The following is a 25,503-nucleotide window of genomic DNA, read 5'->3' on the forward strand; positions in this document are numbered from 1 at the left end:
GCCCTCCCCCATCATTTACGAGGCTTGGGTCAATAAAAACTACATTTCCCACATATGTTTTAGTATCCAACGTTGACTGTTTCGCTCATCCTTGACCGGAGTCGAGATTGGTTTTCTGCTGCATATTGCAGACAGATACCCGGCTAATGATGATTATTGCACCGGCGAATGTGAATTGTATGGTGAGTGTCTAACAAATCCACCATACAGATAAACATTTTATATTTAGAATACAAACAGTTCAATGTAAACCTATACGCGCTCTATAAATGATCCTAAAATCTCCTCGATTAAACAGAAAACTGTGTGCGTCCATAGATAAGATAAGAAGCTGCAGTGATGTATAAATTGTGTTGACCTGTCCCTTGCTGGACACTTTCTGAACTGCCTCTTTTTTTCTCAACAATCATTACTTAATATTCTTGTTCAAGATGTGAAGACTCCATCCTGTCATCCTTGTTGGGACTCAGCATGGCGCAGGAGGAGGACAAACACAGCCTGGAGGCTAAATTTGCTGCTGCAGTTAAAGTGATCCGGAGTTTGCCTGAAGAAGGTGATTATTCTGCTGTATATGGAAAAGAATGAACGTGATGGAACTGTTGGGCTGATTGGAGGTGTTTGGTTATGTGCTTTTGAGTCTCTGCTGTTTGGTGTGTAAACACTCCAGGTTACTGACCTACATTGCAGAGCTTTTAAGAGCTGTTACTCCTGGCTAGCCCTTTATTGATAAAGCTGCTGTAAGGATAAGAGCTGATTAACTGAGTCAAGTGCAATAACATTTTATGTATACCTCACATATCTTAACATTTAATGCTTTTTAATACAGTTTCAAGTTGGCCTGAAGTTTGAAAACAGGGGTTTGTAACTTTAGCAATTCCCTTTATGATGCCCCATCTCTGTAATGACTCCATCTGCTCTCCTTCCTTCATTTCTCAGGTCCTTTCCAACCGTCTGATGACATGATGCTCATGTTCTACAGTTACTATAAGCAGGCCACCTTTGGGCCATGTGACATGCCTAGACCATCCGGCTTCTGGGACTCAGCTGGAAAAGCTAAATGGTGATTAATTATTATATGTTGTCTTAATTCACATGTAAGTGTTATAGTCCACTGTTAAATGGTAGTAGAGTAGTTGTGGTTAATGACCACCCCAGAGACAGCTACTGCTACTGCTGTTTCACACTAACCTGAAAGAAAACAAATATGTTAAATCCATATTATTCCACATTATTAGAAGATCCTGCCCATCCTGACCCTGGGTTAAAGCCACAGTCACTTATGACATATTTAACAGTACTGCAGGTATATCCATTGTATAATCATGCAGTAATACAGATTAGATTAAGTTTAATTATATTTCTGCACCACTTTCTTTAATGCTTCTCTGACTGCACATTTTTGCTTATTCAATGCTCGCTTTCTTCTCAGTGTTTAATGTTGACCCATGACTTTGTGTTGCCAGGGACGCATGGAGCTCTTTAGGAGATATGACAAAGGAGGAAGCCATGAGGAATTATATTGAGGACATCCAGCTGGTAAATCTTTTCAGGGGAAAGCTGAACAGAATCAGCATAATGAATAATAAACACACACATCAACATTTTTAAAATGCAGGTTTTCTAATTGCTTTCTGATCTCCACCTCCCTAAAGACGCTGAATGGAAAGACAGTTCATTTGAATCTGATGCAGACATTTAATTCTTAACAAAAAAACAGTCTCTTTTTTGTTGTTTGCATATTTGTTCACCAATGACGTACCTTTTAATTAACAGCAGACATTGCTTTTGCAAATAATTTTCTGCCTCGTAGCACTTAAGTGGCATTCATGCCCTCCAGTAAGCAGCTGTTTATAATCAACCTTAACTGACTGACTCTACAAATAAAGTAGACAGCATTTACAACATCTATTTACATCTATCTATCACCTATTATACATACACAGTTTTATTCTAACAATTTCAAATTATTACTATGCTCCTAATCAACTCTATGATTTATGCGCGTCATCAGATTTTGGAGACCATGCCGATCTCAGATGAAGTGTCTGACCTGGTGCTTAAACTCGGCAACTTCTACGCTGAGGTGGAAGGAGAAGATGCAGAAGAAAATGAAGTGGACCGGAAACCCTTCACCAGACCTTTTGCAAACCACGCAGGTACTTTTCATTATCAGAAATCTGCCACAATAAGTCCATATTTGAAGGCACATCAAAGGAAAAAAACATAAAGCAATCCATTGAGGGCACTGCTGCTCAAGTGGGATGTAATCCTGCTGTTAATTCTCTTTGAGAGATTACATTTTTTTACAGAGTGAACCTTTCTTGTGTGTCTTTTTATCACTAGATGAGCTGGTCAAGCCATTTATGAAACCGGTAATGGAAGGCAAGTCTTTTGTGTTTGCAGTAGACTTAGAGCTGAAAGATTGCTGCTTGTGGTCCCATAGTGTAGGCTGTGCACTTTTTTTTCTTTTTTTATGACCTAATTAAATTGCTTTCCTTGGCCTTTCATTTGACTGTCAAAGACATCGTCCTTGGCTGAATTCAGCATAATTCAAATGCACTGCAGGAATTGTGAGGACGTAGTTGAATGAGAGTTTCTGGGTGTAATCTGTCATGTATTTTGCTGTAGTTAGTCAGTGTTATGGTTTGTTGGCTTGCATAGTTATTTGTGCTTTGTGATGTAGATGTAGTGTGTGCCACTAGTGGAGTGTGTGTCACTGCTTCGTACAGATTAACACTGTACAACATGTAATCTGATCAAGAGTTAATTGTTTTCCTTGCTGTTCAGGCTACGGGGATCTGTGGGATGATATACAAAACCATCAGGAAACAGACTGTGTTCATGGCATGATTGTCTGTAGTGAGGAAGCAGAAGGAAGCAAAGAAAATAGTGAAATAGAGAGAATAGAGGAAAGTAGTGATTGGAAGCAAAGTGAGGAGGAGGAGGAGGAGAATGGCGACGAAGAAGACAATGCAGAAGACGAAGACATGGAGAAGGAAGAAGGTATCGATCTGTAGTTGTAGTTGTTTTGTGCTGTGAAGTTTGCTGCGTTGTAGACGGACACACACCAACAGAGCACCAAGTATTTTCTGCATAATGTAAAAAAAAAAAATTCCCTCTTTACTGTCAATGCTTGTGTGAACAGAACATACTGTGGTATGCGTTCATGTATGAGGCACATATCAGAATATATTCTGTAATGCCGATCCTCATCCTCATTTCTAGGCATTCATTTTGTATATGCACTACATTATTTTATTTTATCTGCTTATTATTAGTTTAAAAGGGAGTAGGAACAATTGTCACTGAAGACCAGGCAGCTCACATTAGTTACATTTCCATTAAAATTTAACACCCTTAAGTTCACTGTTCATTTGAAGTGTGTGAAACATACATAGTTTTCTTGTGAAGTGACTGAACATGATGTGTTTTTCCTCTGAATATATTCATGTAAATGCGTGATATTTAGAATGCTATTTTAGTGAGATAAAAGAGAGTCATTTGCATAGGTTTCACCCAGGGTGAGAAATGGCTAAATTAAAAAAAAAAAAAAAAAGTACATTAAAAAAGTACTCTCATTCTTAGTATTCTTTGTCAAACTATGTCTCCTGCCTCTCTCCTTGTATCAGAGTGGAGGCCTGACTCAAGGCTGTTGGCGGTGGGGAGCAAAAGGTGGAGGTCTGACACCAGGGGGTCCAGCAGCAGCGTGGAGCCCAGCATGTCCTCTGTCACCAATGGGACCCACAGCTCCCTCAACAGCGAGGTGGAGGAGGAAGAACTGGCCTGTTCCATAGAGTCCAGGGCACAGAATAATATGTACATGCACCTTAACGGACACCTGAGTGGTAAGAATATACATGTGTGCACAAATTACTCATATGATTGTATAGCAGTGTTTAGAAAAAGGACCAGATTTAATGACACATACCTCAAACGGTCTATGTTGATTATTATTCTGCAAAATCTTTGAAAACACAAAATTTAATAAACATTGCCTTTTATTAAAAATATAAAAAATATAAATAATATTATTTTACTCAGTAGATGTACAGTAAATAACAGTACATGTTTTTCATCATTGGTGGGCTGTGTTCTGCATCTTACAGATCATAGTAATGCTGTTCCTGAGAAAAATGTCCGATCCACAGACTCGGATAATGAAGAATTCTGTGATTCAATGGAGCATCTAGCCATGGAAGAGGTGTGATATCCTTCCTCTTAAGTGTGCTCCACATTAAAGGATTAGTCTCCCCACGACTTGTGAAATAAACACATATGCTTTCTTGCTTGAGGGTTGGATGAAAATGTCGATATCTCTCTCAGTGTCTGTATGGTAAATACAAAGCTACAGCCAGGAAACAGGTTGCTGCTTCCCTCCAAAAACAGCAAGCTTACTACAGGACAAGGCTTAAAGAATTTGCTGGCCAATAAATATTTCTGCACATAACCTCCTGATAAAACAAGCAAGTTATAACATGGCAATTACTTTCTCCCAGTCTTTATACTATAGGCTGTAGCTCATTTATTGTATGGGTTAATATTTGAGTTGTATCAATCTTCTCACCTAACTCTCAATATGAAAGCAATTATGTGTATTTTCCAAAATGTCAACTGTTCATTTGTCAATAGAATATAAACCAAGTCGTGAAGAGCTACATTACAGTCCAACATGAATTTAAGGTGCTCTGGTTTATTAATAGCTATTCAAACTGCACTTGACTCTCATTTTTAGCTGTCAACATCGAAAGTCCACTCACCTGGATCAGGAGCTGCCTCAGTGAGGCAAAATGATCTGTGGTTTGAGAGCAACACCACTCTTAATGAAGGAGAGGATCAAGTACTCACAGGAGATTCCTACCTTAAAGAAAGGAGTAGTACAACCATTCACAACAGCTCTTTGTCAAGAAGAGAGAGAGGTGAGGCTACAGCAGTGAACTTTTTTGACTTATACTGACATTGCATCCCTAATGTACTTCTCTCTAAAAATATGCTCTTAGTTTACCTTCCTAGGCATTTAAAGGCATCACAGGTTGGCACACAAACACAGTTGTGTGTTGTAGCTTTCATCTGTCACTTTCTGCCTCCTGTTTCAGGGTCCCAGTCACCAAAAACTGCCTGCAGCTCTCAGTTGAGTGTCAGTGTCGATGCTGCTTGCTGTTGCGTGTCACAGCGCAGACATCCTGACCGTGTTTCCAGGGGAAACATCAACGAGCAAATAGCGACGGCTCTGCTCAGGCTGCAGCATGACATGACCAACGTGCTGCACAGGCTGCACACTCTGGAGGTGCTCACCGTGTCACAGGTAAAAAAAAAACCTGGGCGCTCTGTCATGTTCTTGATTACAAACAATTTACACTACAGTGTGAATATCGGTGTAAAATATGTCATGTCACATTCGAGTGTTTACTGATTTGATATATTTTCTTCTTTCATTCAAGTCAGGATCATCTTCACCGAGGCAGGAGGACTCACTACCTTTAACACGAAAGGTCCCTCTAAAAAATATTTTCCACGTTTGCCTAAGATTGAAAATGACAATTAAGTATCTAGTTTTGAAACAAGCACTGCCTTTACACCAGTTATCTCTTTTTATAGTTTCTGAGACCGTCTTGGTGGCCTTTCGACCACTCTCCACTCACAGTGACGTTGACAGCACTCTGGCCTCTAATCGCCCATTGGCTTGTCCAGCTTTATTTACAGCGGAAGAGACGGTGAGCAGAATACTGATCAAATGTTTCCAGGTCTATCATCACTGCTTTACGGTTACACTATCAACAGACAGACAACTAAAACTCAGTTTTAATTCTTCTCCTCACAGGAAAATCACCTGAATCATTTGAAAACTGCTGTCATCAATCAGTGAACGCTGGGTGAATTAGCTGCACATCTGTTTGACTCACAGATGAAGCACCACAGAGGAAATTGAATGAGAAACTAGCAGAAACTGACTTCAAGGAGTGTTTTTAGGTGTTTTAGAAAGGGAAGGTGTGTGTAATATTAATACAGGGACATTTGTTTTGTTACAGTGAATCTAGCATTAGGTGGTGATCTGCTTCTTTCAGTTTGGATCACCGGGAGCTCAATATATCATACAGTAACAGTCAACTTTTAATAGTCATACATTCATGATAATACCATAGTTGTGGTCTTAACTGGTGCAGATTTTTTCTCATTGTCATCGACAATTATTTCATTGTGCATTTAACTGTTAATTTAAGGTTCTTTTTGTATCAAATGTTGCTCAGTATTTTTTCTGAGGACTAAGGACATCAGCCCTTTATATTGTCGGACATTTATTTTTAGACTAAACAGACATTTAAGGTGACAGATATGGTGACATGTGTATATATGTATTTTATAGCTTCAGTGCAATAGTATCAAAGATACTGTAGTACAGACAATCCATATAGCATTATATATATATATATATATATATATATATATATATATATATATATATATATTTATTCATCGTTAGCTGCACAGACTAAGAGTGAGAAGAGGAAGAGTGTAGTGCTTTCAAATATAGAAATATAAAGCATCAGCATATAATTATATGTTATATAATTTGGTGTTGTTAAACATGCAATAAACTCATTCTTGGGACAAACACATTCTACTTTTGTGAATTTCAGATTTTGATGCTCATAAGTGGCTGAGTGTGTAAAAGTGGTGTTGACTGCTTATGAACTACTGTGCATGAAGTATATGTTAAAATAAAAGCCAATATCATATTTGTGATATTTCAGACTAATTTAGAATATAATGTAATTTTAGGAAAACTACGGAAATTCGGGGGAAAAAACGGGGGGAAAAAACGGAATTCATCCTCGCCGGTAATACAACACTTGATTGTGTCTAAATGGTAACCCCAGACCCGCGAAAAAATCTCGCGAGATTGATCATTTAAACCCAAACCATGATTCTTCTGTAACCCTACCCAAATGTTTTTTGTGCCTAAACTTAACCAAACTTTAACCACAGCGCTATAAAAACCCAATTATTTTTTAAAACGAGCGCAATTAAGAAACAGCTCGCGCAAATCTCGCAAGTTTCACAAATCTAGGGTAACCATCCAGACACGACCATAAAATGTGTTACAATATGATAGAGGTCACATCCGGTTTGTTCTCAGCTGTCGGACTTGCTATGCATGCTTATAGAAAGTTAAAGTGAAAGCAACAAAGACGTTCAACTCTTGGGGACGTAGGTACAACTTGCGTAGGTTAACGAGCGTCTTGTACCTGTGAGGATTGAACATGTTTTCCCTGACAATGACCGTACAACCACAGGTAGGAAAACCTAGTGACTTTAGGCCGAGCTAACATTAGCATTGTTGTTGTTTTGGTCTCAGCCCAGGTGAAGTTGAACGTACTAGCCTGTTAAGTTAAACTCAACTCTTATCACTCATACTGCTGTCGACCTTTCTTATTGTAGTCAGTGGACATTGTATTAGTATGTATGTCATGAACTGAAATAAATGTCGAGCAGGACGTTGAGAGGAGCTAACTTGGTGAACCGCAGTGCTCTGTTGAGTTCAGGGTGTCCTTAGCCGCCAGATGGGAAACTGCGTCAGTGAGCGAGATATTTGACTGCTGACGGCTGGCATATAAACAGCAGTGTAACTGACTTTTCTACTAATAATCGATAATCACATACGTATTTAGAACTAGATCATAAGCTTGATGCAGTTCATGTAAGTGGTTAAAAAAAATGCTTCACCTGGTAGCCACATCAACACAACCAATATCTCTGTTGATAATGGTAACATGTATGATCTTTCCTAAACGTGCATAACATGCCACTTTACTCACTGTTGGCTTACATGTGATCACAGGTGACTGTACCCCTAAGTCACCTCCTCAACGTCCTCCACTCTCTGAAGAGTTCAGTGGGGAGCAGCAGCAGTGCCACCAGCAAATCAAAAATACACAAGGAGCATGCCTCAGACCCAGAACTACACCGCTCAGAGGTAGATGTGATGATACCTCATACTTTCAAGCCCTGCATGACTTTAGTAGCAAAAAACCTGTTCCAGGGTAGCTTTGTGGGAAATGTAAGACACATTTCTTACACACACACACACATTTATAACGCATGTGTTTGCAGCCTATGTTAAACCTGCGGGAGCTTGGCTTATCAGACCTGGGAGCACAGCAGCTGGATGAGCTGGAGAGCCATGTGTTACCACGTCTCAGCCCACAGGAGGCATCGCTTCCATTTGGTATCGGTGGTCAAACAGCCTGGAGGACTTCTCATCTCTCTACATCCTCCTTTTTCCACAACAAGCATGGTAGGAATGTGTATCTTTTCTTGAATAAGCCTCCCATCCATTACCTTGTTCCCAGTTAAGTAGATGTGCCTGAGCCCTGCTCCTTTTAAACACAGTGTTGTGCATCGGAATGCAAGGTTTCAGTCAGGAAGCTGGTTAGCGGAGGCGGTAAACTTTCACTAACCAGTGTGTGGTGTATTTCATCTTTTGTGGTCACTCTAATAAGCTACTAGATGACAGTCTGATGAAAGTCTGTTTTCATTTCCCCTTTTTTCTGTAAGAGGTCACAGTAAACAGTATTTCATTTCTTATGCATGTGCACTAAACATATTTTTTCCTCTGTTCCCAGGGTTCTCATGTAGTTCCATGTCAGCCCCAGTTTTTTCCAGGCAGCACCCCTTTCCCCTTCATGCTTTCAGCACAGAGCTTCACTATTCAGGTAACCATGAGTTAGACACATGTGTAAGCAGTGCAATAGTTTTTCACTGATCTAAAGCTTTCTACTTTGTTGTTACTAATGAAGGAGTAAATAGAATTGTGTCTGTCATTTAAATGTGATACAGAAACAGTACTCCTGAAGTAATGAAAAATGTTCCAGTAATGATCAAAATGATCAATTTAATGTTATTTTTGCTAATCCAAAATCATATATTTTTTAAAAGGTTTCTATTTTGAAGTTTACTTAAACATCATCTACTTACTCTACATTTCAAGTCTGGGTCCAGAGCAGAGGCTTTAAGACTTTAAGGAACAAAACCAGAAGACTACAGTCATCCTTCGACCGCCCAGTAGAATCTGAAGGGTTTACACCATCTTTCATGAAGGTAAACTGTCATCCATCTTTTAATAAAGGACACAGTTTTAAAGTGTCACCGTGTGGGCCCTTACATTTTGACTTGACTCAGGCGCTTTTTACTTTTTTGAGAAATGCCCTTAGATTCAAATAGAAAATTATTCAATGTAAGACAGTGATAGATAGATTGTTCATCCAATCACCTGTCAAATATTTCTTGAAAGTGCCTGCCCTTTTCCAAACAGTTGTCAAGGATGACTTCTCATATGGTTCTGTGTAACAAACCATCTGACTCTTCAAGTTATTCATATGCGAACAAAGGTGTGCATTTGTTCCATTAGATCTGATACAAACAAGAATAATGAGCAACAGGCTTTTTCATGAGTGAAATGGACTGTGTGGTTTTTCATATTTAGTTAGTCAATACTATCAGCTGCTATGTTAACTAAATTATTGACAGCTGCAGACTTTCCAGTTGCCTAGCAACATAAAAGAATGCTTCCAGCTCTTGTACACTTCAGTATAAAAACAGAGCAGGTGCAGCTCATGTTTTCAGGCCTGCATGTGGAGAATAAAAATGTGGTAAAAGTGAAGGAGTGTTCTGGCTCTACGAATACTGCTGAGAAATCATGCCTCCTCCTGCAGGGTTTCCTGACACGTGACAAGGGGATTGAAGTGGAAAATCTAGACAGCATATTGAAGAACAAGAACATACCTGATGGGCAGCAGGACTCTTTTAAGAGGGGCTTCGCTGAAGGTTTCCTGAAAGCTCAAGCCCTGACACAACGCACACAAGGCAAGTTTTAATAGAGAGATTCTCCTCTCTTGAAGGCAGAAGAGGCAGCTCATGCCACTTGACCTACCTTTTGTTTCTTCTTCTGGAGGTTGAAATGCTGAAAGCTTTAATGTACATGACTGTTGTATTACACTCTGCATGAACAAACATTTGACCATACATAGCCCATAAACTGACGTTCCAATATGAAGCATTAAATAGTACTGATGCATAGTTTTCCTGTCGTGTATCCATCTGTTCAGACTCTTTGAGAAGGACTCGTCTCATTTTGCTGGTGCTGCTCCTTGTTGGGCTCTATGGTATCTCAAAGACCCCCTTCATATCGGGTAAAGGCTCCTTTTCCCTTCTAGACGTGTTTTATTGATTTAATGGTATACATGAAATCTGCATATATGTTGATATATTAATAGATTAAAATATTACTATTAATAATAACCAAGCTCAGCATTTACCTGGCAAACTAATCGGAGCAACATTTATTAACCCTGAAAAGAAAACTAACTAAGCTTGTCATGAGTGAAGTGTTTGAAGATCCTTGCAGGCAAGAACAATGAATTCTAACTTGTGGAGTTGAATTACTAATTTATGCCATAGATGTAGTCATTAAATAACTCTTAGTAATAGAAAATGCATGTTTTGTGTTCATTAACTATGTCATGCAGTGTGATTTTCGAACTTTAATCTAACCATTTCGGACAGTGCGGTTCCGAACCACATCAGGCCTGGACTCGGCAGTGGATCCTGTCCAGGTGAAAAACGTGACATTTGAGCACGTCAAAGGTGTAGAGGAAGCTAAGAATGAGCTGCAGGAAGTGGTGGAGTTCCTGAAAAACCCACAGAAGTTCACAGCTCTGGGAGGAAAGCTGCCAAAAGGTAGAGCTATCACACATTTATAGTGCATGTGCTATGCTCTAAAGATTAGTTATAAAAGATGAGTTTGTGGCACTATTCCAATCAAAGATTTATTTTTTAAATCTTTTTCTCATTCTGTCTTATTTTGTTGTTCTTACCTGTCTTTTCCCTAGGCGTTTTACTGGTTGGCCCTCCAGGGACTGGTAAGACCCTACTAGCTAGGGCGGTGGCAGGAGAGGCAGATGTCCCATTCTACTACGCCTCCGGGTCAGAGTTTGATGAGATGTTTGTTGGAGTGGGAGCCAGCCGCATTAGGAACCTTTTTAGTAGGTCTTTTAACATTTTAATTATTCTCTCGCTCCCTTTTTTTATTCTTTTAAATGCTATGTAAAGTTTATTTTTCCTACCTCAAGGATTGTCTGATTGTTTCACTTTCAGGAAATAACACTTAATCTCATTTTACTGCCTTTTTTTATTCTCAGGGGAGGCTAAAGGTAATGCTCCCTGTGTGATCTTTATTGATGAACTGGACAGTGTTGGTGGAAAAAGGATCGAGTCTCCCATGCACCCTTACTCTAGACAGACCATCAACCAACTACTTGCTGAGATGGATGGGTAATCACTTACATTTTGAACTGTTTAATTGTCGGTCATGCATGTTGGGTTAGTTTAATTCATATTTAATTGTAAATATATTTGTGGTCAAAAAGAAGTGCTGCATGTGCATCCAACAGGAGGCTGGTTAATCTAGTAAAGTAGGGAATCAGACAAATTATTCACATTGATGCAAAAATCCTGCAAATCCTGTTCTGTCATAAAGAAATCCTGCTCACTGATTTGAAGCATTGCCTTCAATTAGCTTATACAACTATAAATAACTCAGTCGCATTAGTCACAAAGATGCCTAGCACCATTAAGTGTGGTTCTGGTCAACACAAAAATAACTGCTTTGTGACACAGATGAATTTAAAGTGTGGTGAAGATTTTTTTTTTTTTTTTTTTTTTGCAAAAATCAAGAGAATTACTGCAGACACTGACCTGCATGTACACTGTGTTTAATATTTTGCAGATTTAAACCAAATGAAGGTGTGATCATCATCGGAGCCACCAACTTCCCAGAGGCTTTGGATAAGTACGTTTACCTCTGCATTTCTTCCTGCTGCTTTATGAAAATGTCGGCACTCCTTGTCAGTCACAAAGTATACACTGTAGCTCTGATACACTGCTTCTGAGTTGTATGACACAGTATTAGTATCTCGCTAACCAGCTGATTTTTCCTTTCAGTGCCCTGATCCGCCCGGGACGGTTTGACATGCAGGTGACTGTCCCCAAACCAGACGTGAAAGGACGCACGGAGATCCTCAACTGGTACCTGAAAAAGATTAAAGTGGATCCAGGTGTGAAATAAGCATCAGATAATCCTGGATTTGCTGCAATAATTTTTTTTTATATGATATTTCAGCCACTATGAAACAGCAAATACAACTGCTTAGCACAGCACAGACTGTATTGTTGGTACAGTATTTTTAACAGTATTTTTTAATAAGATGACCTGGCTAAATATTGTATGAATGTTTTCTTTGCTGAAACCCAATCTGAATACTAAACTAACCGGGAGTCCTTTGTGGATGACGTGTATTTATCTCTGCAGCTATTGAGGCCAATATCATTGCCCGGGGCACGGTGGGCTTCTCTGGCGCTGACCTGGAAAATCTGGTAAACCAGGCTGCCCTGAAGGCGGCAGTTGATGGTAAAGACATGGTCTCCATGAAGGAGCTGGAGTTTGCTAAAGACAAAATCCTCATGGGTGAGCAGAGACATAACTTTGCAAGTTGGTTTAAGAAATGCTACTTACTTGTGTCTCTGCCATTGTTACAATATAACATGTGTCTCTACAAATCCCTATTCTGCATCTGTCATAGCAAAGGCTTAATCAGATACTAGGACCGCTCTTATTAAACTAATAATATGGCCATCATGGTTTATTTTCTGTCTCTTCTCTTTTCCTCAAGGCCCTGAGAGGAGGAGTGCAGAAATAGACAAGAAGAACAAGATGATCACAGCATACCATGAATCAGGTCACGCCATTGTAGCTTACTACACCAAAGACGCCATGCCAATCAACAAAGCCACTATCATGCCCAGGGGGCCGAGTCTGGGACATGTAAGGAAATCAAGAATTAATAAAGTAAACAACTTAACTCTGAACATATATTTTCACATTACACTTTTAACTCTCTCTCTCTTCCTTTTTCACTCTGTCCTCCGAACAGGTGTCCATGCTCCCGGAGAATGATCGCTGGAGTGAGACTCGCTCTCAGCTGCTGGCACAGATGGACGTCAGTATGGGCGGCCGTGTAGCAGAGGAGATCATATTCGGTCGTGAATACATCACAACAGGTTAGAAAGAGCTCCTAAAGGAAAGGGAACATTGTCAGAATTTTAAAAAGGCAACATATACCTGTATGGTTATATACATGTCAATTATTTTCCTCCAGGAGCATCAAACGACTTTGATAGCGCCACCAAGATCGCTAAGATGATGGTGACCAGATTTGGAATGTGTGAAAAGGTCTGGTCATAATATTTGTACAGCACATCCATCATAATCTACAATTTTGCTATAATTTTATGTATATTTATGATCCCGTTTCACTGTCTCTCTCTCAGTTGGGTGTGATGACCTACGCTGACCTGACGCAGCAGAGCCCAGAGACGCAAGCAGCTGTGGAGCATGAAGTCAGGTTGTTATTGAAGGTGTGTGTGCTTTTCTATTTTAGAAACAGCTGAACATGAAAACCAGTTCAACCACCCAGTCATACCTTTCCTGTCATACCTTTCCTGTCTGACGTTTCTGTTTCTGTCCCCAGGACTCTTATGAGCGTGCCAAAGCCCTCCTGAAGTCTCATGCCAAGGAGCACAAGAGCCTCGCAGATGCACTGCTCATGTATGAGACTCTGGATGCCAAAGAGATCCAGCTGGTCTTGGAGGGCAAGAACCTGGAGACCAGATGAAACCAGCCAGGATGGTGGTAATCGAGGGGGTCGACGAGGAAGGTTTTAAGAGCTCAGGGGTTACAGAGAGAGGCACGGGCCCATCAGCTGTGAATCAGAGACAAAGTATGTTGCAGAGTGCTCGTGGGGGAGGATGTCGTATCTTCATGCTGTCACCTTTGTGTAAACTCATATATATTCCCAGATATGTAGGAACGCTTTCATGCTTTCCAGCAAAGGAATATGTTTGATAGATGTCTGATTCCAGATAATGTTGTGAATGTTGCTCAGGTCACTTTATCAGTTGGTAGGAGGAGATAATATGTGAATGTCAGTTGAAATTTAAAAAAAACAGCTGGATAGGATTCTTATTTCTTATTCTTATTGTCAACAAATTTGTACAAATGTAGACATTCTGTTAAGCCAAGTCTAAATATTCAGTTTTTTTCATCCTGTCGATAGGAAATTCTGAGTGGCATGTACCATCAACCCAAAGAGCAACTGTTTGTTGGCCTCTAGTGTTTGTGTTTATATGCTATTTGTCTACTATATCTTCAAGTCAGATATAGGCTATATTCACCTTCAGCTTATGTGTGTCTCAAGCTGGCACCTAGACGTGTCATGTTGCAGTGTTTTTGCTGTGATTCTTTAATCACTGAAAAGATCATGCATATACATTCTCCTGTCATGCTGTACCCCTCTGCATATTCCCATATTTGTCTGAGCCCTATTGCTTATTTTTAAAGGTGGCCTTTTGGAGGAAATGTAAGCGTGTAAAGTTGAACTACACAATCTCAGCACTTTTTGGCAAGTGTACAAATCAAAAAGATACTTGTGCGTTCTTTATGTTCTGTAATTCAATGCTGCGTGTACAGATGTAACAGAAAACTGCTGCTCAGCCTCAACCAGCATGCAACAAGCTGAGTTTATGTAGTGATAGAGCATTTCAAGCTTCATGATTTTTAAAGTCATAATGTTGGCCTAATCTATCAAAATAGATTATAATCTTAAGATTATTCAGACAAACTATGAGGCCAGTTTTTTTCTGTTATTATCCATCACCATCTCCTTTGTACCTCAACACAGGGATTTTCTCACCGGCATCTTATGCTCCATACCGCTTTGTATTGTAAACAAATTCTTGCACATGGCAGCAGAAGAAGTTCAGTATTAACTGGCACCGCTCTGGGTGTGAGGAAGTGTGTCAAACACATGGAGCTTCAGCTGTAACTGAACATTAATTCCATTTGTAAAGTGATATCCTTTTTTCTGACTTGTCTTCCTCGTACATTGAAGGAAAATTACCCCTCTTTAAATGTTGAATATCTAAATTTTGAAACAAATAGTTCCAGCAGCGTAAGTGTATATATCCATATTTTAGCATTTTGGAACATTGGTTTCTTTCTTCGTGAAATCTTGACAACCTGGTTGTCAAGGTTGCTGCCAGGTTTTAAGTTAAACTTAAACCTTTTTGGTTTCATTCGTTTCTCAGCCTTTTACTTGTGTCTAGCTGTATATATGATTGGAGTGTAATGGGAACATTGTATAAAGATGTATAGAAGAGCTTTTATGCTGTGTGCAAAATGAATGGCTGTCTTCTGTTGATTGACAGAATCTCTTAACAATGCGATGGCAATGGTGGATGAATATTGGTGCAACTGAAATTAATAAAAAGGAGCCCAAATAAAAAGTTGTGATATTTGGTGTGTGGGTCAGTGGTTGGGGACATACAGCAGGTTTATTTTTCTACAAAATTGTACAAAATGCAACATTTGTTCCAAACAGACAGATGGAAACAGATTTACACATCTAACATGTCAAACCAGATAAGATTTTGAACTGTTCTCTCTAATTGTTTGAGTATAACTCTAAACAAACAAAAATAAAATGCAAAAGAAGTACTAAAATTGAATGTGTAAATTTGACCATTCCTTATTTAACACCACTTCCAACATGCTGCAAATATAGTCAAAAATACTGGTATAAACACCAAGCCATGAAGCAGCCCAAAAGTAATCACAAGGAACACGATCTTGAAGAAAGTCCTAAATATATAACTCCCCGACATGGACAGCACCACCACTCCTAAAACAGTGGACAATGCTCCTTGCACCATCGGATACCCTAAATGGGCCAGGGCATCCACGGCTTTCCCGTTGACATCACTCTTGGGGCTAGAGACAAACGAATAAGAAATATGTGCTGAGAAGTCCACAGAGAAACCAATGCACATGACCAGGTTGATCATAGAAATGGAGTCCAGGTGAACACCCCACAGAGACATGAACCCCGTCACGCCAACAGTGACTGAACAAATTGCAAAAGCCACCCATAATGAACAAAGGGGGCTGGGTATCAGGATGAGTGAGACAACTAGCATAACAATCACAGCCATCAGAATGGTTCGAATGGTGTTGTCCATGATCACAGTATACTGGTCAAAGTAGATGAAAGCAGGGTGATACACCAGAAGCTCAACTGGACACTCCTCTGCTGTTTCCCTGAGTCCTATCATCATGTCCTTCATCTGAGTTTTGTTCAGTGTCTGAATAAAGAAGCGAGAGGCCTGAATCTGATTGTCTGTGCTCCAGTTGATGTCCTGTTTGAACATGGAGTTAAGTTCTAAAAAATGGGGCAGATGGGTTTGGAAAGCCTCTTGCGAACGTATGCTACAATTGGTTGCATTTGCATACTGCTGAAAGGACAGAAACCAACCAAAAGTCCCATTTACATAATTCAAGTTTTCGAAATTTGACATGCATGAAAAGAGATGCTTTTGCTCATCCTCATCCCAGTAGGGGAAGGGCTGCGTCACTGCCACCATCACATTACAGCTATATTCAGACAAGTGTTGACTTTGAGTGTTGTAGTAAGTACTGATGTAGGAATCATCCAGAGCGAGATTTTTTCTATCGAGTCCCTCCTTCAAGGTAAAACAACCATATATACTAACAGCCAGATAACTAGCATAGATTACAAACACACATGCTTTAATCAGTTTGTGGGTGAGAAATGGGCCATAGAACCGCTCAAAGATTTGACTCATGGGCTCCGTTTCCTCCTTTTCAGTGACTCGATCATAGCTCCCTCCAGCACAACACATACTGGAACTTTTTGAATCCGTGGGTGGTGAATCCTCTGGGATTTTGGCACATGTGAACCAGTGCTTGTTCTCAGCTTCCCTCCGTCCGTTCAAAGCCATGCAAGCCCCCAGGAAAGTGATGCTGTACAAATAGCAGAAGCAAACAGAGATCCCAGCGTAGAGGCAGAAGGACTGGACTGAGCCAAAGGGCGAGATGGCGCCGAGGAAGAGAGCTAGAGCATCAGTCAGGGTGGTAATGGAGATGGAGATGGCAGCATCCCTGTAGGTGTCAGCCAGCCTTTCGGGAACACTATCCAGGACTCGGGTCCTCTGCCAGCAGGAGATCATGATGAACATGTCATCAAGTCCAATACCTTCAGATTTAAAAGATACAAAATTTTTGTTTAATTATCTTTCTAACTTTTTAATCTTGGACAGTGGGACATCGTAGACCTGGATGTTCAAAACCACATACCTAATATCATGAAAGGACAGGAGGCAACTGTCATGACAAAAGGTTGGCCAAGCAACAACATTGCACCGAAACCGCTCAGGACTGCCAGACCTGTTGAGAGAACCCCACAGGACGCCACCCACACCTTCGTCCTCACATTATCCAACCTAAAAAGCACAGAGATTTTTAAAAGTCTTTTAGATCCACTTTACAAAATATTTGCTCATATTTGATAAATCAATCCAAATTCACCACAACACATGTTCAACTGATGTTTTTACGGACCTCCAGCATGAAAAAATTGAAAATGCAATAGCAATGGCGTAGGTGATGGAGAATAAACTGATGACTGAAGATGGAGATTTCTCAAATTCCCACTGCATCGACATGGAAGTGGAGTATGACACCTACAGTAGAGATAATTTAAATACATTTAACAAATACCACTTTCTGAAATCATGATCATGTTACCAAATCTGGTGTAGGTTCAAATTCTGCTTACCTGAATGGAAGATGATGATTCATTTGAGACCAAATGTATGACACTTTCCAACCACAAGTCTGTTTTTGTTTTGTTGTCCTCTCGTAAGTAGTAATGGAGCTGTATGGCTTTAGCACTTTCAACTACCTCTTTATTCACTTTGACACTACCCAAACTTAAATATAAGGGAATACTCCTACGGTCAGTGTGATACCACGGAAACGTCAAATTGACAATGTCTATATTATTGGAGTTGTATTCAATGATATCTAGAATGTCATTAGAAGTGCAGGAGCCCATCACTTCGGCACAAACATCTACATATTCAAATGACTGGTTGTCAAACTGCACTACCATTCTCCTAATTTTAAGGTCCAAATCTAGGATGTCCTGAAGTGACTCCACTGTCAGAATATTACTGTCACTTGTAGCTATAAGTGTTGCATAATTCCCATCTGTGTTCATCCTTAAACTGGAAAACATGGAATCATTCCCTGGAAATGTTTCTTGGATGTATTTCCTCTCCATCTTGGCTTGTCCATCAACTGGTGTGAACTGCTCTTCAATATTGTTGGACATCCTGTCCTTGAGAAAATAAAACCCGCTCCCCAAACCTGTTGACAGAATAAGTGGAGCAGTCAGGAACCACCAGGGATGAGATCCAATAAAGGCACCCATCATCTCAAAAAAGAGGCGTAAAGGTCTCTCTATGCAGTTTGTATAGTATCTCGTCATAGCTGCAAAAACGTGATTTTGCTCCTTCAAAAATTCTGGTTCACATTTAGTACAGAAACTCCTGAGAGAGCAGTGTGTATTCACAGCTAGCCGTATTTATTGTGCTGCAGACTCTTTTCAGCTCCTTCACAAGCTGAGATTTGCATAATAACGGTGTTGGGCTGCTCTGTAAAGAACAATGGCAGAATAGGTTTGTGTACCAGCTCAGTCAAAGAGTCCATTGAAGAAAAGTAGGTGTAGTATGGCTCACTGATTCCTTCTCAATACTTGGTACTATAACTGGTTTCCCATTGCTTCACCCCGAGGTGATTCCTTTTCATGGTTGAGGTGACATAAATGATTAGGTCTCTGATCAATGCAGAGTAGCAAAGAAACAGAACAAAGACACATTATACTTTATAATGTGGATGTTTATTTAGACCAATCAAAGGTTTCCTGCCTGTTGGCTGACCTGTCCACTTCTACCAAAAAGGTAAACTAGCAAACTGCAAAAAATGTGAAGATATGTTTAAAGTCTCTGTACTAGGTTAATATCTGTAAAAAAAAAAAAAAAAAAAAAAGACTTCCCATGTGGTGTTACTTTCTAGTATTGAAGAGATACTCCCTAATATGTCTGTCAGTGCATATGTTAATCATAATGTCATTACCTTTTACATAAAGAGTGTACAAATCTAGGAACTTCATGTTGCTTTTATAACTTTTTTTTTCTAATATAGCACTGGTATGGACTGTAACTTATTTGAAGTTGATAGGGAATGTTTTCTCCTTAAGAAAGTTAATAGTTAAATAACTGACCATTACAATAAAATAAGTATTTTATTAAGTATTATAATGATGCTTCTGTCAACCCAATGTTGTAAATGAAGTGAATTGTTCCTTTTAGCAGTGGTTCTCAATGTGGGGGCTGGGACCCCCAGGGAAATTAATGGGGTTCCAGGGGGTCCCCAGCAAAAAGAGGAATAATTTATTTCCACTATAATTTCATCCAAAAGTAACACAATGAATTGTGTTACTTTTGGATGGATTATGGTCATGGTTTTCATACACTTTCTGTATCCTAATAAAACACCTAAAAGCAAAACTCTCTGGTCTGATTTGTGTCTGTTTAGGGGTCCTTGACGTGAAAAACTTTGAGAACCACTGACTTTTAACCAGTGTTGGGGAGTAACTACTTACATGTAACAGTGTTACATGATTTAAACACAAAAAATGTGTAATTAAATTACAACAATTACTTAAGTTACAACATAAAAATGTTGATGAATACAAAAGGGTTTACATCTGAAGTCAGACCTTTAAGATTTTGCTCAGGAGAAGGGTTTTTTCCTCAGTTTACTGAATAGATAGGAATAGATATTGCTGTTTTTATTTCTGTGAAAACAATGTTTTTTATATTTTGTAAATAAATAATGAAGTGGGCATAAATGGTGTCACAGTACCACTTTTGACTTTTTTCATAAAATATCTTTATTTTTTATTCCAAAATCTACATGAACTCATGAATACATTTTCATATGAGAGATAAATCTTGCTTTATAAGAAATATTCTCCTGTATAAATCATGTCAGTATCCATGAAAACCTGAACTTAGATTTTAGTGGGCTTAATGGGTACACTTAACAGTTGAAAACATTAATTAGGAAATTAATAATCAAATGTAATAAGTTACATTACTTTGATTAAGTAATTGAAACAGTTACATTACTTATTACATTTAAATAGGGTAACTAGTCATCTGTAACCTATTACATTTCCAAAGTAACCTTCTCAACCCTGCTTTTAAAACATTCATTGTTCCATATGATAAGACTTGTGAGGAGAAAAGTTATTAGTTTCAACAGAGCATGTTGATAGAACCGTGCAACGCCTAAAAACCTTGTCATTTTAAGTATATTGTATGAAATGAAATACCATATTGATATAACATTTCAAAAATTCGTCAATCATCGTGACGTCACACGTCGCGGATTGGGCGGAAGTTGCGTGAACAGCAGGCTGTCACCGGAGTCGCTAGCTGCCTGCTGTCCTAAAAACAAGTGAATTTTGTCTTTAAACGCGGCTCCAAGTGGTAGTCAAACTATCTTCTACATGAATATGGATGAAGACGTGCTGACGACTCTGAAACTGTTGATAATTGGCGAAAGTGGAGTCGGGAAGTCCAGGTATGTGGATGTGCAGCGAGCTTAGCTAAATTAGCCTGTTGTGAATGTTGACATTCTTCTTGTTATGTAAGTAACTCCACTGCTCAGCAGCTGCTGCACAAGCTAATTGTTAGTTTTGTTTTTTCTCCACTTATTTAGTCACATACTTGGTGTTGACAAGTATACATAAAGGTGATTTTCTAACGCCAATGTTATATAGCTACAGTTTTCAAACTTTTTACAGCTGTTTTTGATTGCTGTTAGATGGGATACTTGTCATCCTCAGTCATGTTCTACATCAAACCTGTTGTTTTCATCCTGAGCTCCTCCTATAATTGACAGAGGCAAATACTGAAAGAGCCTTTAGTGTACTAACAAAAGCCCATCATCCTGCTCATTTCCCTGTTATCTTTACTTCCTCCAACAGTCTCCTCCTGAGGTTCACAGAAGACACTTTTGATCCAGAGCAGTCAGCGACCATAGGTTCAACTCACACATACATGAACATACGTGTGCATACACACAGAAACACATATTTGGAAGCTGATCATGTAGAAGAGATCATTTCTCTCTCTCTTTCTATCTCTCACTACTGATCAGGTGTGGACTTCAAAGTAAAGACACTGGCGATAGATGGAAACAAAGCAAAGCTCGCCATATGGGTAAGACATCAGTTTGCTTTTGTCTGCAGTTTATTTGTGGTGTTAGTAAAAAACATGGTGAAGTACAAGGTCATATCCACGAGATGGCGACATTGTACAGACAAAATCATAGCGAGAAACTCACACAGATGAGTCTTTCATGACGGCTCAAAGTGGCTCGGTCCTATCATCAGCACTTAGTGAAGTCACATGTTATATGGCCTGAGGCAAGTGTAAAGCTCATATTGTCTATATAGTTTAACACAACAGGGTGTTCCTTTATCAAACCAATACAATAATTGCATACATATATTATTAGTTATGCCATTCAGTTGAATTGAATGAAAGCAAACCAATAACATCATATTATAACAAAAAGAATAACAACACAACTACATGTAAATGAGATGTTTACAGCTTTTTCAGTACTCTGTTTTAAGGACTACTTTTTATCCCTGTTTTTAAACATAGCAACACTAAGAAATGTGGATAATTCCCTCCAAGCAAAGTCTTAAGGATTGCAAAAGAACTAAAGGCCCTGAAACTCTGCAAAGAGCCTTTAGTTTAGGCTGTTGCCAATTTCACAGTGGAATAGCCCTGAGACTTTGTGACATATCGGAAACACATGTCAAAGTGAGAGTCTGGGACTTGACTTGTTTACTGACATTTTCTGATGTTGACCTCAGTGTTTTTCTTTACAGGACACAGCTGGACAGGAAAGATTTCGCACCCTGACACCCAGCTACTACCGTGGTGCACAGGGAGTCATACTTGGTAAATCCTGATAATTTCATGATACAAAACCTCAAGAGATCAATAGATCTCTCCATACCTCTCTGATTTGTCATTTTACTCATATATGATCCTTCATTGATCACATGAATACTGTCAGTATTGCTTAATGATTGCTTGTAATTTTGTTAACTTAGAAATTGAGTCTAAGCTAAATATCCAAAGTGAAAATTAACAACTATAAGATAACAGTGGCAGTGTTTCCTTCAATGTGGAACGTTTGGAAGATGTTACTATAGTAACATTATTTTGATTCCCTCTAATGCCTTCTTTTTTCTGTTTGTCTTTCTTTTTTCTTTTTTAAGTATATGACGTCACAAAGCGCGAAACTTTTACGAAGCTTGAAAACTGGCTGAATGAACTGGAAACCTACACAACACGCAACGACATTGTAAAAATGCTGGTTGGGAACAAGATCGATAGGGTGAGTCTGATTAGAATGCACTTTGTCATCAGCCCATCTCATTGACAGACCTTTGATTGCTGGTATTAATGGACAGCATATGCAGTATAAGACTCAATGTGAAGATAAGGCTTAATGTGAGCTTTATAAACAGAAAAATAATAGAAGAAAATCAAAAAGCACAAAAAATACTCATACGTGTTTTGTTAGTGTGCTCACCAGTCATGGTTGTTGCTTTGCATTTAACACTTGTGACATTTTGTTAAAACACTTAAATCCCTTACCATGTGTCCTCCACTTAGCAATAATTGCATGTTTTGATTTTCAGGATGACCATGAAGTGGACAGAAATGAAGGGCTGAAATTTGCAAGGAAACACTCTATGCTTTTTATTGGTAAGTATCCATGTTAGACTGAAATCAGACGTGGTCAGACATGGTCATTTAAACTAATAGAGCCACAGAATGTAACTGGGTGCCATTAAAACTTCCCGTAATGCTGCACTTAAAAGTCTGAACTGTAATTGCGAAGTTGGAACAAGTCAAGACGTCACTTCAGCAAGTCGTGTGTTCAGTTTGGGTTTGCTATGTTGTTGATACTGCTCTGGCATTTTTTGAGTCTCTACTGTCAGCGCAGCGCTGAAAGATGCGGCCACTCCAGCAGAACTGCATTATGATTAAAATCTAGCCGGCTTTCATTTATTGAATCCATGTCTACACATGTTCCTGATTCCCATCTCCAATCTGGCCCTCTCTGGGAAATTAGGTTAACATTTCTGTGGAGTTTCCATTTTAGAATGGCTAAATTAAGGGGTTTTGAAAAGGGCAGGGCAAGAAGATGTCATGGATTTAATCCGCTGTGAGGATGTCTTCATCCCACTGGATGTCTCTTGCTTCCTAAATGAAGTCATTTCATACTTTGTAAGTCATGTTTGTCGACACTTAGATATTTTTAAAATCTCTATCATTACTGTTACTATGTTTTCTTTTTTTGTAACATTTGAAAGTGCTCTACCAGATTTTTTTTTTTTTTTAACTAATCTCATAAATCTTCATAACCCTCCTTCCTTTGTGCAGAGGCCAGTGCAAAGACTAAAGATGGCGTCCAGTGTGCCTTTGAGGAGCTCGTAGAGAAGATCCTCCAGACTCCGGGGCTTTGGGAAAGTGAAAACCAGGGTCAGAAGGTCCGTCTGGGGGAGCAGGAGCAGGGCGGTAACAGGGCATGTGGAGGATACTGTTCCATACCCTGAAAGTGGACAAAACCAAAAAAGCATCAACCTGATAAGAATGACTACGGACCACAAACTGAAAGGAAAAGAGAGAAAGAAAGCAAGCAGGGGAAGTGGTTGAGTACTTTAAAAAAAAAAAAAAAAAAAAAAAGTTCATTGTTGGAGTATCTCTGTCAGTCAAATGGACTTTGCTGTTTGCACATTTCCTTTTCAACCATCAGCTGTCACGTCACTACTTTCTGTATAAAACATGAACTAAAGGATCATGCTAAAATAGCCTCTTGTCTATAGAAGTATAGTATTTTAAATTAAATTAACCGTGTCAAGTGCACAACATACGAGTACACGTCTGGTTTGAATTGATCTTTATGGCAACAGTGATTCTGTTCTACATTAAGGCATTGAGTTAATAGTGTAGTGCCTATAACATGAACCAATTTGTAGATTACAGTACATAGCTTGTCAAATTTGATTCAAAATAATTCATTGTAATCAATACGGAAGTCCCCTCAATCCTGTCCTTCCAGCTTCTGCTTTGTGCGCTTGAACTGCAAAGTTAAAACACAAAATGTTCTACTACATATTTGCAAGCTTTGTTAAATGCATACTACATCAGTTGGATTGAGGATGGGACAGGAAGAGACTTGTCATGTGGAGGGTGTGTTGGCCCTCATTAGCCTGTCATTATGCTCCAGAACACTGTGAATGCTCCCAAAGAAGATGCTTCACAATGGACCCCAGTACTGACACCAGCTCATTTTTTTACTGTTAACTCGATTATTGTTCATTTGATGCTGTTTTCCATTAAATTCTATTCTTCAGAATGAATAGATGCTTTTAAAAGGACATTTATTTCCTGCTCCCCCAACCCCTTCCTCTTTACACAGAAATATGAAAGACAAATAATCATCTCTGTCTTGTCGAATTTTCTGTAACCAAACCTGTCTTTGTGTTTGCATGTGTGATCTGGACCATCATTTCCAAAAGCTGCAAGTGTGAGGTTTACAGTTTTAAGAGCTCTTGCAATAAAATATGTTCTTTTACTTACTTGAGCTCGCTGTTCTCGCCTATCTGCTTCGGCAAAATGACAAATCTTGCCGATTTTACTTGGAGATTGGTCCTGTGAGCTTGTTTTTTTCCCCCCATTTAATTTGCTGTTTCTGTGTGTTGTTGTGGTCCATATAATGTCCCACTGACTTACCAATATTAAAGGCATTACTCACATTATAGTATGTGAACATTCCTAAGAGCTTTCTCAGTATAGTGTGGATTTATTGTATCATCGCTGTTTGCTTGAACATTGTTTTTGTCAACTGACTCTTTTACCTTTGTACTTTTTCCTGTTGCTTTTGCTGTTTGAATCATATTCAGCAATACGTTAAATTGATATCTGCCTTAACATTGAATGACATTAGCTCGAGTTATTATACAGTAACGTTTGTATTGTTTCAAACTGAAATAAAGGACAACCTTAAGATGCCGTCACTCAACACCAACTATTGTTTAATTGCCATTTGAGAGCTGCAATTTAGTTTCCATGTTGTGTAGAAGTCCACCTAATCAAAAGCAGATTTACAATGGAAATGGGAATGAGGTGCTCTTTCCATAATACTTTGTTGATGACTAGCCTGTTGCACAAGCAAGACTCAAGAAATTCTTTGCACTAAATGTCAAAAACACAGATCAAAAACCAGGACACGATTGGAAAAACCCTGTTATTCGTGTTTTGCGAAATAGTCGCATAGGGCAGCGTGTGATTACAAGCTTATGTTTGGTGTCAGGATGTCCTCAGATGGAACAGGATGCTCGCCACAAGTCTCTCTTCAGAGGCAGAGTACCA

At 39.2% G+C, this 25,503-nt stretch overlaps 4 protein-coding genes across 4 annotated transcripts; 3 read left to right on the forward strand and 1 right to left on the reverse strand.

The window, feature by feature from the left end:
• The first annotated feature begins 471 nt into the window (after nucleotides 1–471).
• On the forward strand, nucleotides 472–5,715 carry LOC133990756 (acyl-CoA-binding domain-containing protein 5A-like). The gene is made up of 12 exons (XM_062429160.1): nucleotides 472–553; nucleotides 937–1,060; nucleotides 1,464–1,536; nucleotides 2,012–2,156; nucleotides 2,344–2,382; nucleotides 2,788–3,003; nucleotides 3,630–3,845; nucleotides 4,107–4,201; nucleotides 4,733–4,916; nucleotides 5,094–5,302; nucleotides 5,439–5,489; nucleotides 5,596–5,715. The coding sequence occupies exons 1-12, from the start codon at nucleotides 472–474 to the stop codon at nucleotides 5,713–5,715; spliced, it is 1,554 nt and encodes a 517-aa protein (XP_062285144.1).
• A 1,386-nt stretch (nucleotides 5,716–7,101) lies between these two features.
• Nucleotides 7,102–15,396, forward strand: yme1l1b (YME1-like 1b). The gene is made up of 18 exons (XM_062429230.1): nucleotides 7,102–7,292; nucleotides 7,838–7,972; nucleotides 8,110–8,293; nucleotides 8,622–8,711; nucleotides 8,987–9,096; nucleotides 9,711–9,861; nucleotides 10,104–10,187; nucleotides 10,561–10,734; nucleotides 10,887–11,039; nucleotides 11,196–11,328; nucleotides 11,783–11,845; nucleotides 11,998–12,110; nucleotides 12,365–12,520; nucleotides 12,726–12,877; nucleotides 12,987–13,113; nucleotides 13,212–13,285; nucleotides 13,384–13,470; nucleotides 13,584–15,396. Exons 1-18 carry the CDS (start codon nucleotides 7,260–7,262, stop codon nucleotides 13,725–13,727), a joined length of 2,163 nt encoding a protein of 720 aa, XP_062285214.1. The 5' UTR covers nucleotides 7,102–7,259; the 3' UTR covers nucleotides 13,728–15,396.
• Nucleotides 15,397–15,642: 246 nt separating this feature from the next.
• Nucleotides 15,643–18,458, reverse strand: LOC133990988 (patched domain-containing protein 3). The gene is made up of 4 exons (XM_062429432.1): nucleotides 17,745–18,458; nucleotides 17,528–17,649; nucleotides 17,264–17,409; nucleotides 15,643–17,162 (listed from the first exon to the last, which is right to left on the reverse strand). The coding sequence occupies exons 1-4, from the start codon at nucleotides 18,456–18,458 to the stop codon at nucleotides 15,643–15,645; spliced, it is 2,502 nt and encodes an 833-aa protein (XP_062285416.1).
• A 1,978-nt stretch (nucleotides 18,459–20,436) lies between these two features.
• Nucleotides 20,437–25,148, forward strand: LOC133990920 (ras-related protein Rab-18-B-like). The gene is made up of 7 exons (XM_062429345.1): nucleotides 20,437–20,620; nucleotides 21,027–21,082; nucleotides 21,200–21,261; nucleotides 21,942–22,014; nucleotides 22,338–22,456; nucleotides 22,764–22,830; nucleotides 23,512–25,148. The coding sequence occupies exons 1-7, from the start codon at nucleotides 20,547–20,549 to the stop codon at nucleotides 23,682–23,684; spliced, it is 624 nt and encodes a 207-aa protein (XP_062285329.1). The 5' UTR covers nucleotides 20,437–20,546; the 3' UTR covers nucleotides 23,685–25,148.
• Nucleotides 25,149–25,503: the final 355 nt, after the last annotated feature.

The sequence above is a fragment of the Scomber scombrus genome, chromosome 11 (genome assembly GCF_963691925.1).
Source record: "Scomber scombrus chromosome 11, fScoSco1.1, whole genome shotgun sequence".
Classification (NCBI taxonomy): domain Eukaryota; kingdom Metazoa; phylum Chordata; class Actinopteri; order Scombriformes; family Scombridae; genus Scomber; species Scomber scombrus.